The sequence below is a fragment of the Geospiza fortis genome, unplaced genomic scaffold (genome assembly GCF_000277835.1).
Source record: "Geospiza fortis unplaced genomic scaffold, GeoFor_1.0 scaffold34, whole genome shotgun sequence".
Classification (NCBI taxonomy): Eukaryota; Metazoa; Chordata; class Aves; order Passeriformes; family Thraupidae; genus Geospiza; species Geospiza fortis.
Window position 1 is genome coordinate 1,008,442 of NW_005054474.1, and position 13,044 is coordinate 1,021,485.

At 51.2% G+C, this 13,044-nt stretch overlaps 1 protein-coding gene across 2 annotated transcripts in view; it reads right to left on the reverse strand.

Annotated features, from left to right (window-relative positions):
• Positions 1–6: 6 nt before the first annotated feature.
• GJC2 (gap junction protein gamma 2) overlaps positions 7–13,044 on the reverse strand; it is a 33,371-nt gene continuing 20,333 nt past the window's right edge. The window contains exons 1-2 of one of the 2 annotated variants that reach the window (XM_031062948.1): positions 7,624–7,703; positions 7–3,065 (exon numbers count right to left, since the gene is read on the reverse strand). In XM_031062948.1, coding sequence (XP_030918808.1) covers positions 1,795–3,045 — 1,251 coding nt within the window. In that variant the 5' untranslated portion in view covers positions 3,046–3,065; positions 7,624–7,703 and the 3' untranslated portion in view covers positions 7–1,794. Of the gene's footprint in view, positions 3,066–7,623; positions 7,704–13,044 lie in introns of those variants that run through there. The other variant, XM_005428200.2, reaches the window with a different exon arrangement.

Genomic DNA, 13,044 nt, shown 5'->3' on the forward strand with positions numbered 1-13,044 from the left:
GAGCAGTTCTGGAAGGTTCCCCAGACAGAGCCACAAAGGGAATATTTGCTGCTGGATACCTTGCAGGATGTTTCTCCGCTTTCCTTTTAATTCTACTTTTGGGTTTTTTTGTTCTCTAATGCATCACACAGCTCAGCCAAAGTTCCCAGGGGATGAAGGGCATATCTAAATTCCCTGCCTGTTCCCAAAAATGGCCAAAGGGCTGGATATTTAGGGAACAGGCATCCTCAGGGCTGTTAGTGACTGACCTCAAGGACATGAGAGTGATGTCCAGCTAGAAATCAGGAATATCCCATGGATAAGAAATCCTGGCACAGCCCGAGGGAACAGCTTGGCACAGGGACAGTGCAGTGCTCAGGGAGAATTCACTTCTTTTGCCATAGGTTTGATCCTGAGGGCTCTGCCTGTCTGGGTTCCCTATGGTGGAGATGAAACCACCCTCTGACAAAGAACAGTAGGAGCCTTGGAGCTCAGCAGCTTGATTTGAACACACACCCAAAGTACTCTAAGTGCATGAAAACCACCCTAAAGTCAAGCCCAGCTGAAAAAAATTCTCCATAAACTCAGGAAAACCTTCCTGCTCTTGTCCTGGTCCTGTCCCCACCAAAGCCAGATCTTCTGCAAAGCCCCCCCAGCAAATGTGGGACCCCTCCCAGTTCCCCAGGTGGGGCTGGAGGCTCAAAGGCCCAGGATGAGATCAGCCCCAGCCCTGGAGCAGCTGGGTTGTCTCAGGGGAGGTGGAAGGAGCAGAGGGTTGATCTCACATTTACACCGAGCTCTCTATGTCTACGTTCACACTCACGTGTTCATAGTGTCTGTATCTACACACGGACAAACACACACACACCACTATGCATAGATCTGCCTCCTGCCACTATTCATAAGGGTTTGATTAATCAGAAAAACAAATTTGCCAACAGTGCTTTTCCTCAATTAATCAGTAAAACAAATTTGCTGACGCTGATTGCCGAAAATTCAGCAAGTAAAGGAGCCTCAACCCTTTACACTTTTGTTTTCCTGGTTGCATAAAGGCACTTTCTGATGATGTGAAGCAGCAGTTTGTTAAAAACCCTGTAACTGCAACAATTCCCATCACAGCTGTAGCAAGTGCTACACAGGCACCAGTAGGATGCAATGTCACTGCTCGCTGCTGCTCCAGAGGGTTTGGAGCAGAGGAAGGAAAGATGAAACCTTCAGCCCTGTGCTGGTTTTGGGTCCAGTCACTCTGTTCCTGCCCCAGACCCGACTTGGGTGCCAGCTCTGGCTCACAGCATCCAACGAGGCCCTCACTGGCATCTGCCAGCCCAGGAAGGCCATCAGCTGTGAGCCTGCCACCGAGGTCCCTGCAATGTGTCAGTGGTTTTCTTACCAAAGGATCAGGAATTAATTTGATTAAGGGTGTTTAGTAATTAAGCACTGCCTGGCCTGCAGCACTCGAGCCTTGCCATGCAGGAGGGCGGCTGATCCCTGCCAGCCTCACTTCTCTCCTGAGCCACCAGCAGCTCCTCTTCCCAGCACAGCACATGGTCCAGTCTCTGCTGGGGGCTCTGGTGCTGAGCCAGGGGCTGGGAGGTGGGGAGGGTTTGCTGTTACTCACTGGAGGTTCCCAGCTGGAGAACACGTTGGAAACAGGGAAGAAATGTCTTTTGTTAACTGGAAGACAGCACTAAATTGGTCCGAAACTCCTTTCACTCTCTGGACTTCCACACAAAAACCGTGCTCTGCGAAACAAACGCGAGATAACACCGAAACCCAGAAACAAACCAAAACCCCTCTCACGCCTTCCTGACACAGTTATATCCACACGGACGTCTTCCCATCTTTACTGCTGGAGCTGCCTTTCTCCAGCGAGGCCTTGGGCTTAGCACCTTGTTTCTCCTGGGCGGTGTTGGCCCTGTTCTGCTCCACCACGGTGCCCCCCGAGGCAGGGCTGCTGGTCCGAGAGGGCTGCGTGTTGGCCTGGGTGCTGCTGTAGCTCTGGAAGGCGATGTCCAGCTGCTCCTGGGCCACCCTCAGGTGCTTGTGCAGCGTGGACAGATCGGCGGGCAGGTTCTCGTCGGGGCTGGTGCACTGCTGCTCCTGAGCCACGTTGGCCAAGTTCTGCTCGTGGGCCATCGGGCTGTTGGGGATCTTGGTGGACTTCTCGGATTTGACGACCAGGTTGTACTCGGGAGGGCAGGAGATGTTCTTGGGGTAGGCGTAGTTGTAGGGCGGCTGGCGGAAGCTGTTGATTTTCCGGTTGCGGATGGCGTCGCGGATGGTCCCGAAGCCCAGGTGGAACATCTCGCACATGTTCAGCAGCAGGCACAGGCAGCTCACCACGTACATCACCAGGAGGAAGATGGTCTTCTCCGTGGGCCGGGACACGAAGCAGTCCACGGTGTGGGGACAAGGGACCCTGTTGCAGACGTAATAAGCTTCCACCTCGAAACCGTAGAGCAGATACTGCCCTATCAAAAAGCACACCTCGAAGGAAGCCCGGGTGAGGAGCTGGAAGACGTAGATCTTCATCAGTCCCTCCTGCTGGATGCGCCTCCTCCCGTCGTGCTTCTGCTGCTCCTTGCACTTGGGCTTGGCCTTGCTGGCCTTGTCGTGCTCGGCCGCGTCGTCAGAGATCATGGGCTCCTCCTCGTCGGCCTCCATGGCGTCCTCCATGTTGCGCACGGCCTGCCAGTTGAGGGCAAACTGCTTCTTCTTCTTGAAGCCCTTGAGCTTCTCCTCCTCCTCGGCCGAGCGGGCGATCCTGTGGATGGCATAGCCCAGGTACATGACGGAGGGCGTGGAGATCATGATGATCTGGAAGACCCAGAAGCGGACGTGGGAGAGCGGCGCGAAGGCGTCGTAGCAGACGTTGTCGCAGCCCGGCTGCTTGGTGTTGCAGGTGAACTTGCTCTGCTCATCGGAGTAGATGGACTCGCCCCCCACCGCCGTCAGGACGATGCGGAAGACGATGAGCACGGTGAGCCAGACCTTCCCCACGAAGGTGGAGTGGTTGTGAATCTCTTCTAGCAGGCGGGTGAGGAAGCTCCAGCTCATGTTGGTCATAAGGGCTGCTCAGTTAGAACCTGCAGGGAGAGGGGGCAGGTAGAAAAAAATGGGGATGGGAGGTCACATCTTGTGCCAGAGCAGTGATTGACCCTTGTGCTGGGCACTGGTGAGGACACACCTCAAATCCTGGGGTCAGTTTTGGGCTCCTCTTGACAAAGAAAGACATTGAGGGGCTGGAGGGTGTCCAGAGATGGGAATGGAGCTGGGGAAGGGGCTGGAGCACCAGGAGAGGCACTCGTGAGGCCACACCTTGAATCCTGGGGTCAGTTTTGGGCTCCTCATGACAAAGAAAGATACTGAGGACTGGAGCAGTGATTGACCCTTATGCTGGGCACTGGTGAGGCCAAATTTCAAATCACGGGGTCAGTTTTGGGCTCCTCATGACGAAGAAAGACATGGAGGGGCTGGAGCGAGTCCAGAGATGGGAATGGAGCTGGAGAAGGGTCTGGAGCTCCAGGATGTAGCCATGATATTTTCTGAAAAATCCCTTTACCAGGATTTTTCTCCTGAGAAGCTGAGAGGCCTCAGAGGAAAAGAAAAACAATAATTATCTGCTGCTGGGGAATGCAACAGGTGCATCTTTGATTGGTCTCATGTGGTTGTTTCTGATTAATGGCCAATCACAGTCCAGCTGTCTCAGACTTTCTGGTCAGTCACAAGATTTTATTATCATTCTTTTCTAATCCTTTCAAGCCCTCTGATTAAATCCTTTCTTCTATTATTTTAGTATAGTTTTAATATATCATTCTCTTTTAATATAATATATATCATAAAATAATAAATCAGTCTTCTGAAACATGGAGTCAAGATTCTCATCTCTTCCCTCGTCCTGGGACCCCTGTGAACACCACCACACCAGAGAAGCTGAGGGAGCTGGGAAGGGGCTCAGCCTGGAGCAAAGGAGGCTCAGGAGGGACCTTGTGGCTCTGCACAGCTCCTGACAGGAGGGCACAGCCAGGGGGGAGTCGGGCTGTGCTCCAGGGAACAGGGACAGGAGGAGAGGGAACGGCCTCAATTAGGGAAGGTTTGGGTTGGGTATTGGGGAAAATTTCTCCCCTTAAATATGGTCAAGGCTGGAGCAGTGGAGGATGCTCCCACAACACAGAGACTTGCCCTGCTGAAACATCTTTCATTAGTAAACCCAGAAAAATGCAAAGAATCAGTGGAAGAATGGGAATATTTATGTTTACAGGCCAATGGCCCTTTTAAGTTCCTCTTGAAACAAAGAAAACAAAACAAAACTTTAATCAAATACAGACTGTTTCAAAAATAAACCTTGAGAAGCTTTCAAGAGAAAAGCATGGGTTTATTAGGAGACCTGGACATCTGGGGAGGAAGAGCTTGTAACAAGCATTTTGTGTTTAGCTTAATGTGCAGCACGTTCCTTGGGTGACCTCAGGCAGCACTAAAGACAGGAGGCAATTTCACTGCTTGGCTGGCACAGATACTGAGAGAGGAGAGCAGCAGGGAAAGCACCTGCACCCAAAAAAAGAAAAACAAGAGGAGAGGAGAGAGGAGGAGAAGAGAGGAGAAGAGAGGAGAAGAGAGGAGAAGAGAGGAGAAGAGAGGAGAAGAGAGGAGAAGAGAGGAGAAGAGAGGAGAAGAGAGGAGAAGAGAGGAGAAGAGAAAAAAGAACAGAGAAGAGACGAAGAAAGAGACGAAGAAAGAGACGAAGAAAGAGACGAAGAAAGAGACGAAAAAAGAGACGAAAAAAAGAGAAGAAAAAAGAGAAGAAAAAGAGAAGAGAAAAAAGAGAAGAAAAAAGAGAAAAGAAGAGAAGCTGTTTTCCTACGTGGAAGAAGTGTGGGCATCAACTAGAACTCTCCATGCTGGGTGAGCATGGCTGAGTGGGGAAAATGATCATAAAATCTCCAAATCCTATAATTTTTGGGGGTTGTAAGGGACCGTAAAGATCACCCTATTCCGTGGGCGGGGACATCTGCCACTAGAGCAGGTTGCTCCAGCCCCATCCAGCCTGGCTTGGTGATGCCACGAGACACCAGCCTGGCTTGGCACCACTGGACACACCAGTTTTGCTCTAGGGTTTCCATGGTGGGAGCACAGCAGCAGGAAGGGAAACACGCCCCACTCTGTTCTCCACATCCAGCCCTCCTGGAATGCAGCTTTGCTCCCACTGCTTCCCAGGAGAGGAGCCAAGCAGGGCTGCTTTGCTTTGCTCCGATGGAATTTTCTAACCCTGCTATTTCCAGATCAAACAAATCCCCTGTGAACACAAACCCCCAAGTCTTCACACGCCGGGCTGGGGCTGTGGGAGAGCTCTGGAGATGGTGCTATTCCTGTCCTGGGGCTGGGGAAACTGAGGCACAGCTGGCTCATCAACCAGGAGGAGAGGTGGGGAAATTCTCCTCTCTGCCATCAACCCTCAAAGCTGCTGGGAGAGAGAGAATCCTCCTCTCCTGCCCCAAAAGTGATGCCTTGGTCAATTCAGCCACATGGCAAGTGATGCCCACTGAGATATTCTTTCTTTATTGATGAAATTTGGTTTATTCAGGGGTGAGATGGGGAAGTTCCCTGTATTTAACTCTTCCTCTGTGGTCTTCACATTCAGATGTGGGCAAATTGGGGTGTTAAAGGATTTGCAGAATTAATCCAGGCACTCAGCCAAGCAGATGGGGGGCTGGGAAGGGAAGGCCCTGCTGGGTGTGGGCCATGGTGCATCTGCCCGTGGAGCACCCAGGGCTGAATCAGGCAGGGATGGATGCAGCCCCACCTTGGCTGGCCCCACGCAGGAGTCCAACCCCCCCACCAGCTCCAATCTGCACCCCAAATTAGCTGCAAGCCCCAAATTGTTCTTAAAAATGCACTTTGAATCCTGTGGAGCAGTTCACCCAAATTTCAGGGCTCCCTTAAAGGGTTTCTGAAGGCTACACTGAGGATAATTCACCATTTTCATAATTCACAAGTGTTGCACCCGGGCACAATTCCCAAAGCTCCAATGCACCCCCCAGGAGCTGTGTGCTGGGGCAGGGAGGGTCTGACCAAGGTTTTCACAGCTTCTGGAGTAAATAATCCAGTTGTGAACTGGTATTTGTTAGCAAAGCACCCCCTGTCTCCTCTAGGAGACACATTTTAGGAAGGAGAACCCAATGAAGTGCTCCCAAATCTCCCAAGCCAAGGAAAATGAAGGAAATTGTAAAATATCAGACGTGAGGGGTTGTTGCTTTGAGAAGAACATCCCTGGCTACCAGCTCCACCCTGAGCTGTGGGCGCTGCCCAGCCCTCTGTGCACATCTGGATCTGCAGGAACATCTGCAGGAAACAGCCCTGAGCTGTTCCTGCACGCTGGGACCTTCCTGTGTGGGGTCAACCTTGATGTTGGGGACACCCCTGTGTGCCCCCCTGCCCTCCTGGCACTGTGTCTGAGAGCAGGAGCCGAAGGAAATGAGGGAAAACCCCTCCCTACAAACCAGTTTGGTTAAAATTCCACTGGGGTTTAGGACTCACTGGTTACAGAGACCAAACTGTGGGATTTCAATGCTTTTAATTGCTTGGGTGAGGGGTTAGTGCGCCATGATGTTTTAAAATTAATTATAAATTAAACAAGCTTCCAAGGAAAAGCTTGTTCACAGTGCAGGACTGGCACTAGGAGAAGGCTGTGTCTCCTCACAATCCCAGCCATCAAAGCACAAAACACAGATTTTTGCATCTTTCCACCTGCTACAGACCCAATTCCTCTGTGCAGTGTGAAAGTTATGCAGTCTGGGTGAAAAATAAACCCACCTGGGTGGATCTGCAGCAGGCAGAGGGATTAGAGGAGCTGGTTCATGCAGCTTAAATATCTCCCCAAGAAAGGACTCCCCATCCCTGTGGCTTCGAAACCCATTCATTCAGTCATCCATCATCACCTCCAGAGGTGTATGAAACACACACAGGGCACAAGCTCCACTTCAAAACAGCCACAAAGGAGGGGTTGGGCTGCTCAAACCAACACTCCTAAATCAGTCAGAGCTGTACAGCAATGAGATGTTCTCACCACAGTGACTTCCCAAAAGCCCCTGACCCCTCCACACAACCTCAGGCACAGCTGTAGGAACGGAGAAAATTTTAAAAACTGACTCTAAAATGCACCAAAGAATGAAAAAGAAAAATATAAATCAGTGCTAGCTGGATATCAGTCCATTCTGGACACTTCTCACTCTGCTGCCTGAACTACAGTGCAGATTCATGTAGGTGAATTATCTCCCCAAGAAAGGAGTCCCCATCCCTGTGGCTTTGAAATCCATTCATTCAGTCATCCATCATCACCTCCAGAGGTGTATGAAACACACACAGGGCACAAGCCACAGTTTAAAAAAGGCACAAAGTAGAGGTTGCACTGCTCAAACCACCAACACTCCTAAAGTAGCACAGGAATGAGATGTTCTGACCACAGTGACTTCCCAAACCCCCTGACCCCTCCACACAACCTCAGGCACAGCTGTAAGAATTGAGAAAACTTTAAAAACTGACTCTAAAATGCACCAAAGAATGAAAAAATACAAATCAGTGCTAGCTGGACATCAGTCTGCTCTGCACACTTCCTGAGCTACAGGGAGGGGGAATAAACCTACTTACAGAGACATGATGCTCTTAGCGGTGCCTTTCCCTCCTCCACCGACATTCCTGTGCCTCCAATCCCTCCTCCCTGCCCTGGGTAAAGCCCCGGCTGCTCGATCCAGCGCTGGGCAGGCTGAGCTCCCTATTTAAGGCGCTCAGACCCCGCCTTTTCCGGCAGCCCCTGCCCGAGCCTCGCCGAGCCTCGGGAGAAGCTGGGAAGGTGCTGCGCAGACAGCCCAGGAGAGGGAAAGGCGGTGGTTTGAAATCCAAACAAGCCGCCGGGGCTGGCTTCAGGAACGCCGCCTGGAATTTTGCTGGAGCGAATTAACGGCATCAGCTTGTGGCGCTGGTGAGAGGTTGGGAAAGGCTGAGAGCGTGACTAACAGGGAACATGTGGAAAACACGTTCTGGTAAAAGCTGCTTGGCTGTTGGGGGTGAAAAATGAAAATTAAAATAAAATTAAATTAAATTAAAAAAATAAAATAAAATAAGATAAAATATAGGAGAAGCTCGCTAGTGGGAAAACCTGCCCTGAAGCTCCTGCTTTGCTGCACTGCCAGGAGATCTGTCCCTGAAGGAGGTGGTTTCCCCTCTCTCCAAGCTGGTGGAGAGGGCAGGTGAAGGATGGGAAAAGGGTTTTGAGCACCTACAGAGAATTTTCTGGCTTCTTTGCAGCTGTAGGAATGAATAGCTGGGATGGGGGTGCACGGAAAGCCTGAGGCAAGTGGTCCTCAAGAAAAACCTCTGCCCTGAGGTCCATCCATGAGGAGCTTTGGCATTGCCATTCCAGCAGCACCAGGGCTCGGGGTGTCAATGCTGTCAGCAGAATAAATGACATTTCTGCTGCGCTCAGAGTGGAAATGGACAGTCAGGGCAGAAATCCCATCAAGGATCAGATCCCTGAGGGCAGCAAACATGGGAAGATCTGGGATTAAAGGCGGTGTTGGAAACCATATGGTTTATCAGGATCTTTTATCCCTGGTGCTGACAAAGCAGGATATTCAGAGCTCTGGCTTCCCCAAAAGCCTGAATGGACCTGGAAGGGCAATTCCTGCTCATTGGGACTTGTTGCCTGGATGCTCTTGCAAGGAGCAGCACCTGCTGCATTTTATGGCAGCTCCATTCCTTGAGGTTTCCTGTTATAAACTCATTACTCTCTTATCATTACTGATAAGTTTATTCCCTGTTTGGAATTAGTCACCCAAGATAGGCAGGAAAAGCCCTATCAGCTGGGTGAGGTGTAGGGATGAACACACCTTGGTGGGAATATGCCACACCAGGAAAACCAGGGTCTGGGAGGCATTTTGGGGGAATAAACCTCTAAAAAAGTTAAATTACCACAAGCCTGACTTCATGTTTCAGCTTTAGCGCGTGGCACACTGACAGCTTGTTCTCCCAAAAGTCACAGGGAGGTTCCAGAGGAGAGCACCAGGGCTGGGGATCTCCAAACCCCTCCAGGGTTCGAGATCTCCAAACCAACCCAGGGTTAGAGATTTCCAAACCCCCCAAGGGCTGGAGATTTCCAAACATCCCAAGGGCTGGAGATCTCCAAATCAACCCAAGATTGGAGATTTCCAAACCCCCCAAGGGTTGGAATCTCTAAACTTCCTCCAGGGCTGGAGATCTCCAAACCCCCCCAGGGCTGAAGATCTCCAAACCCCTCCAGGACTGAAAATCTCCAAATTCCCGCAGGGCTGGAGATCTCCAAATCCCTCCAGGGTTCGAGATCTCCAAACCCCCCAAGGGTTGGAGATTTCCAAACCCTCTCAGAGCTGGAGATCTCCAAACACCCCAAGGGCTGGGGATCTCCAAACCAACCCAGGGTTGGAGATTTCCAAACCCCCCAAGGGCTGGAGATTTCCAAACCCCTCCAAGGCTGAAGATCTCCAAACCCCTCAAGGGTTGGGGATCTCCAAACCCCTCCAGGGCAGGAGACCTCCCAGTGAGAGAGTGAGAACATGGGACGGGCTGAGGCCACATTATCCCTGCTTATTCCTGGGGCAGGGATTGGCCTCCAGCACGCTGGGGCAGTGACCTCCTTCCCCTCAAGGTCCTTCAGCTCTGGAGACAGCAGTGGGTCACCTCGTGGTCACTCCACAGGGGCACTGGATGTTCCTTGGGTGCATCCCCCGCAATCAGCACATGTCACACCTGCTCCTTCCTAAAGCCACACGCTGTGACATCCACCAGAGCTCAGGGATGGCCACCAAGAGCTCGTTCCCACCCAGGAGCTGTGCTGGAAGCCCCACCTGCTGCTGCTGCTGGTGCAGGGCAGAGCTGCGGGGAAGCGCTGTTGGTTATTTAAAAATAACCAGCTGAGAACAACTCCCAGGCTCAGCTCAGAGATAAAAGGCAGCTCAGCGTGGTCCCAGCCCCGTGGGTCGGGCAGATTTTCCAGGCTCTTTGCTTTCTAACCATCAGGGTTATTTATACACGCAGCTCTCGTGGCTGGAGAAAGGTTTCTGGGGCGTCTGTGCTCCAGGCAGGCCAGGCAACATCTGCTCCTGCTCCAGCCATCGCTCTGGCAGGGACTGAGCGCTTCCCATCACCAAACCAGCACCCAGGCAAGGAGGCAGAGCCATGAATGAGTGTTCAGGGAAAAACCCACCCCTGCAGCATCCTCAGTTCAATGCCTGGCCGGGAGAGATGGGAATAAAAGAGAGGAGACAGAGGAGAAAGGGTGTGATGGAGCTTTGGATAATTGTGGCTGCTGCTGGGAGTCACCTCTCCAAGCCACCTCTCCCCCAGGCAGCATTTGTGTTTCAGAGCAGTGATCTGTGCATATTTATTTAAATGTCCTATGGAAATGCATGAGAGCTGTCACCAATGATAACGAGCCCTGGTGTAACATCTCCTGCTACAGCAGGGATGAGGAGAGACCGTAATTACCCACTGTGAGCACAAGCCTACAAAGCCCTGGGCTGGATTGTGCTGACAGGTCGGTTTCTTCTCTGATTTTCCTCTTTTGGGTGTTCGTTCCTCTTTTGGCTGGGCTGGGGCTGGGCCACATCTCCTGAGTGCTTTGGGACAGGCCAGCAGCTCCCAGCAAGGATGGGAGCCCCATACCGGGATAGGGGTTGGGTTAAAGGGTGGAGGGGCCACACCTGGGGACAGAAGGAGCCATTTCCTCATGAAACAGAAACCCAACCAACAATTCCATGGGTCAGGGGATCAGGGACAAGCGTGGCTGTCCCAGGGAGCTGTTCAGGAAGCAGAGGCAGGAGTGAGCAGGTGGGAATGGCTCTGGTGCTGCTCAACTCACCCATGCCAGCCTAGATGCTCCAGGCTCATTTTCAGTCCCACCAAACTCCCTGATTTAACACCAAACCCATCCCAGCTGTGCAAACTTCCCTCCTTCACACAGACTTTTGGGTTCTCTCCAAGCTTTGGGGCTAATCAGGGCTTGCATCCTAAGAACTCAGCCAGAACCTTAACTCTCTTTTAGAAAAACCAACTTACAAGCAGCAGAAAAAGCTGTGCTAAAAGCTGCTTCATCACAAAACTCTGCTCAGATTTTCAGGGCAGTGGTGACGCCAACCCCAATGCAAATGTGTCACTTGAAGGACAGAAAGACAAAATCTCTACTTATTCATCATCAGGTTGATTTTTATCCTGCATCCCGCTCTGGTTGGATGATCCCAAGAAGGTTTTGATGTGGAAAAGAATTATGTGGTTGGTCTCTGGCTCTTTGCAAGGATGAAACAGGGGAAATCTGGTCTTACACATTTTCCCAAAGCCCGTGGGGATTTTGGCTGAATAATGTAAGGCTGTTTGAAAGCGAGGTGAGGGATGTTTTCCTTCGTGCACTCTGAAAATGTAAACGCTGGCTCTGAGCTGCCATGACATTTGGACCACAGCTATGCTTCAGTTAGCACAAAGATAGGTCAGAAAATGGAATTCCTGTGAAGTTTGCATTGGTTTGTGCCTGGAGCCAGAAGCCAGTGCTGTTAGCAGAATAAATAACATTTCTGCTGAAAAACAGGAAAAGTTTCCTTCAGATATCGCTGGCTGATGACTGCAGAAAGGTAAAAGCACTTTGCTTTGAAAATGACCTAAAAACTTATCTGATATGCTTAAATAACAAGGTTTCAATCCTAAAGTACAAAAGCCCAGAGGAAATGTTTAAACCCAGGCTGGAGAGCAGAAGCAATTTATTCCAGCCCTTCCCAGCTGAACATTTCGATGGACACATTCTTGAGATAAATTTCAGTGTTGAGAAAAAAACACATTAATTTTTCTGAGGGGAACCTTTCTGCTGAAGTGTGTGAGGTGATGACATGACAATGAGATGACACTGAGAGGTGGCAAATGGGACTCAGGTGGAGCCCTGGGATGTGGCTCAGCAAAGCCCTTTACAGCATTTTTTCCCCAGCATCTGTTCCTGCTCCAAAGAAAACATCTGCCTCGATAGCCAGAGGTCAGATTGAGCCATTATTCCCTCCTCTATTTGCTTCCCTTTCCTGAAGTAGCTGGGGGAGCAGTGGGAATGAAAGGCCATCCCCAACCCCACCCATCAGGGTCATCCCTGGAGCTGGAGCTGCCCCTGCTCCTCCTGGAATCCCATCCTGCCTCCCTGAGCTCTCATAACAGGAAGCAATAAAATTTCCACTCGGTGTTGCCAGCCCTGTGAAGCCAAGCCAGGCTTGACTTGCTTTAGACCTTCCTGAACTTGTACAAAAGAGTGAAAAAAAAAAAAATTAAACCAGTTCAATTAAAATCAGAGGAAATCCATCCCCGGGCTGTGCAAAAGTTCACAGCTCATCTCCTCCTCCCTCTGTTGTCCATGTGGACATTCCTCCATCCAGCAGTGCCTTAATGCAGGTGGAAAAGGGTCAGGGTGTAGGGGAGAGGTTAGGGAATGCTGGAAAAAAAAAAAAGGGAAACGGACACATTTTTGGCTGCTCCAGCAAGGTGTGGGTTTGGTGGTGTTGTTCCCCAACACCTGTGGATGGGCAGAGATGGAGGGAGCTTGGAAGAGCCCCAGGAAAAGGGGTCAGGAGAGGTTGGAAGCTCAGCCACAGCTTTGAGCTGCATTCAGGAGCTGCTGGGTGAGGTCCCTGACTGGTGCCAAGTGGGTGAAAGGAACATTTTCCCCTATTTTTCAGCATCATGAAAACCACATTCCCATTGTCAGTGTGGGAAGAGGGGAGGGGATGGGAGCAGGAACACCTCAGGGACAGCTTGAGCATAAAACAGCAACCCCCAGAGTGGAGGTGGAGCAGTTCTGTCCTTGGCACCCACCCAAAGAAAGGGATGGAGGTGACAGAGCTGGAGCCCCTCTGCTCTGGAGCCAGGGTGTATGGGAGAGCTGGGAATGTCCCCCTGGAGAGCTCAGAGCCCTTGCAGGGCCTGGAGGGGCTCCAGGAGAGCTGGAGATGGACTGGGGGTAAGGGATGGAGGGACAGGACACAGGGAATGGCTTCAAAGTGAAAGAGAGAA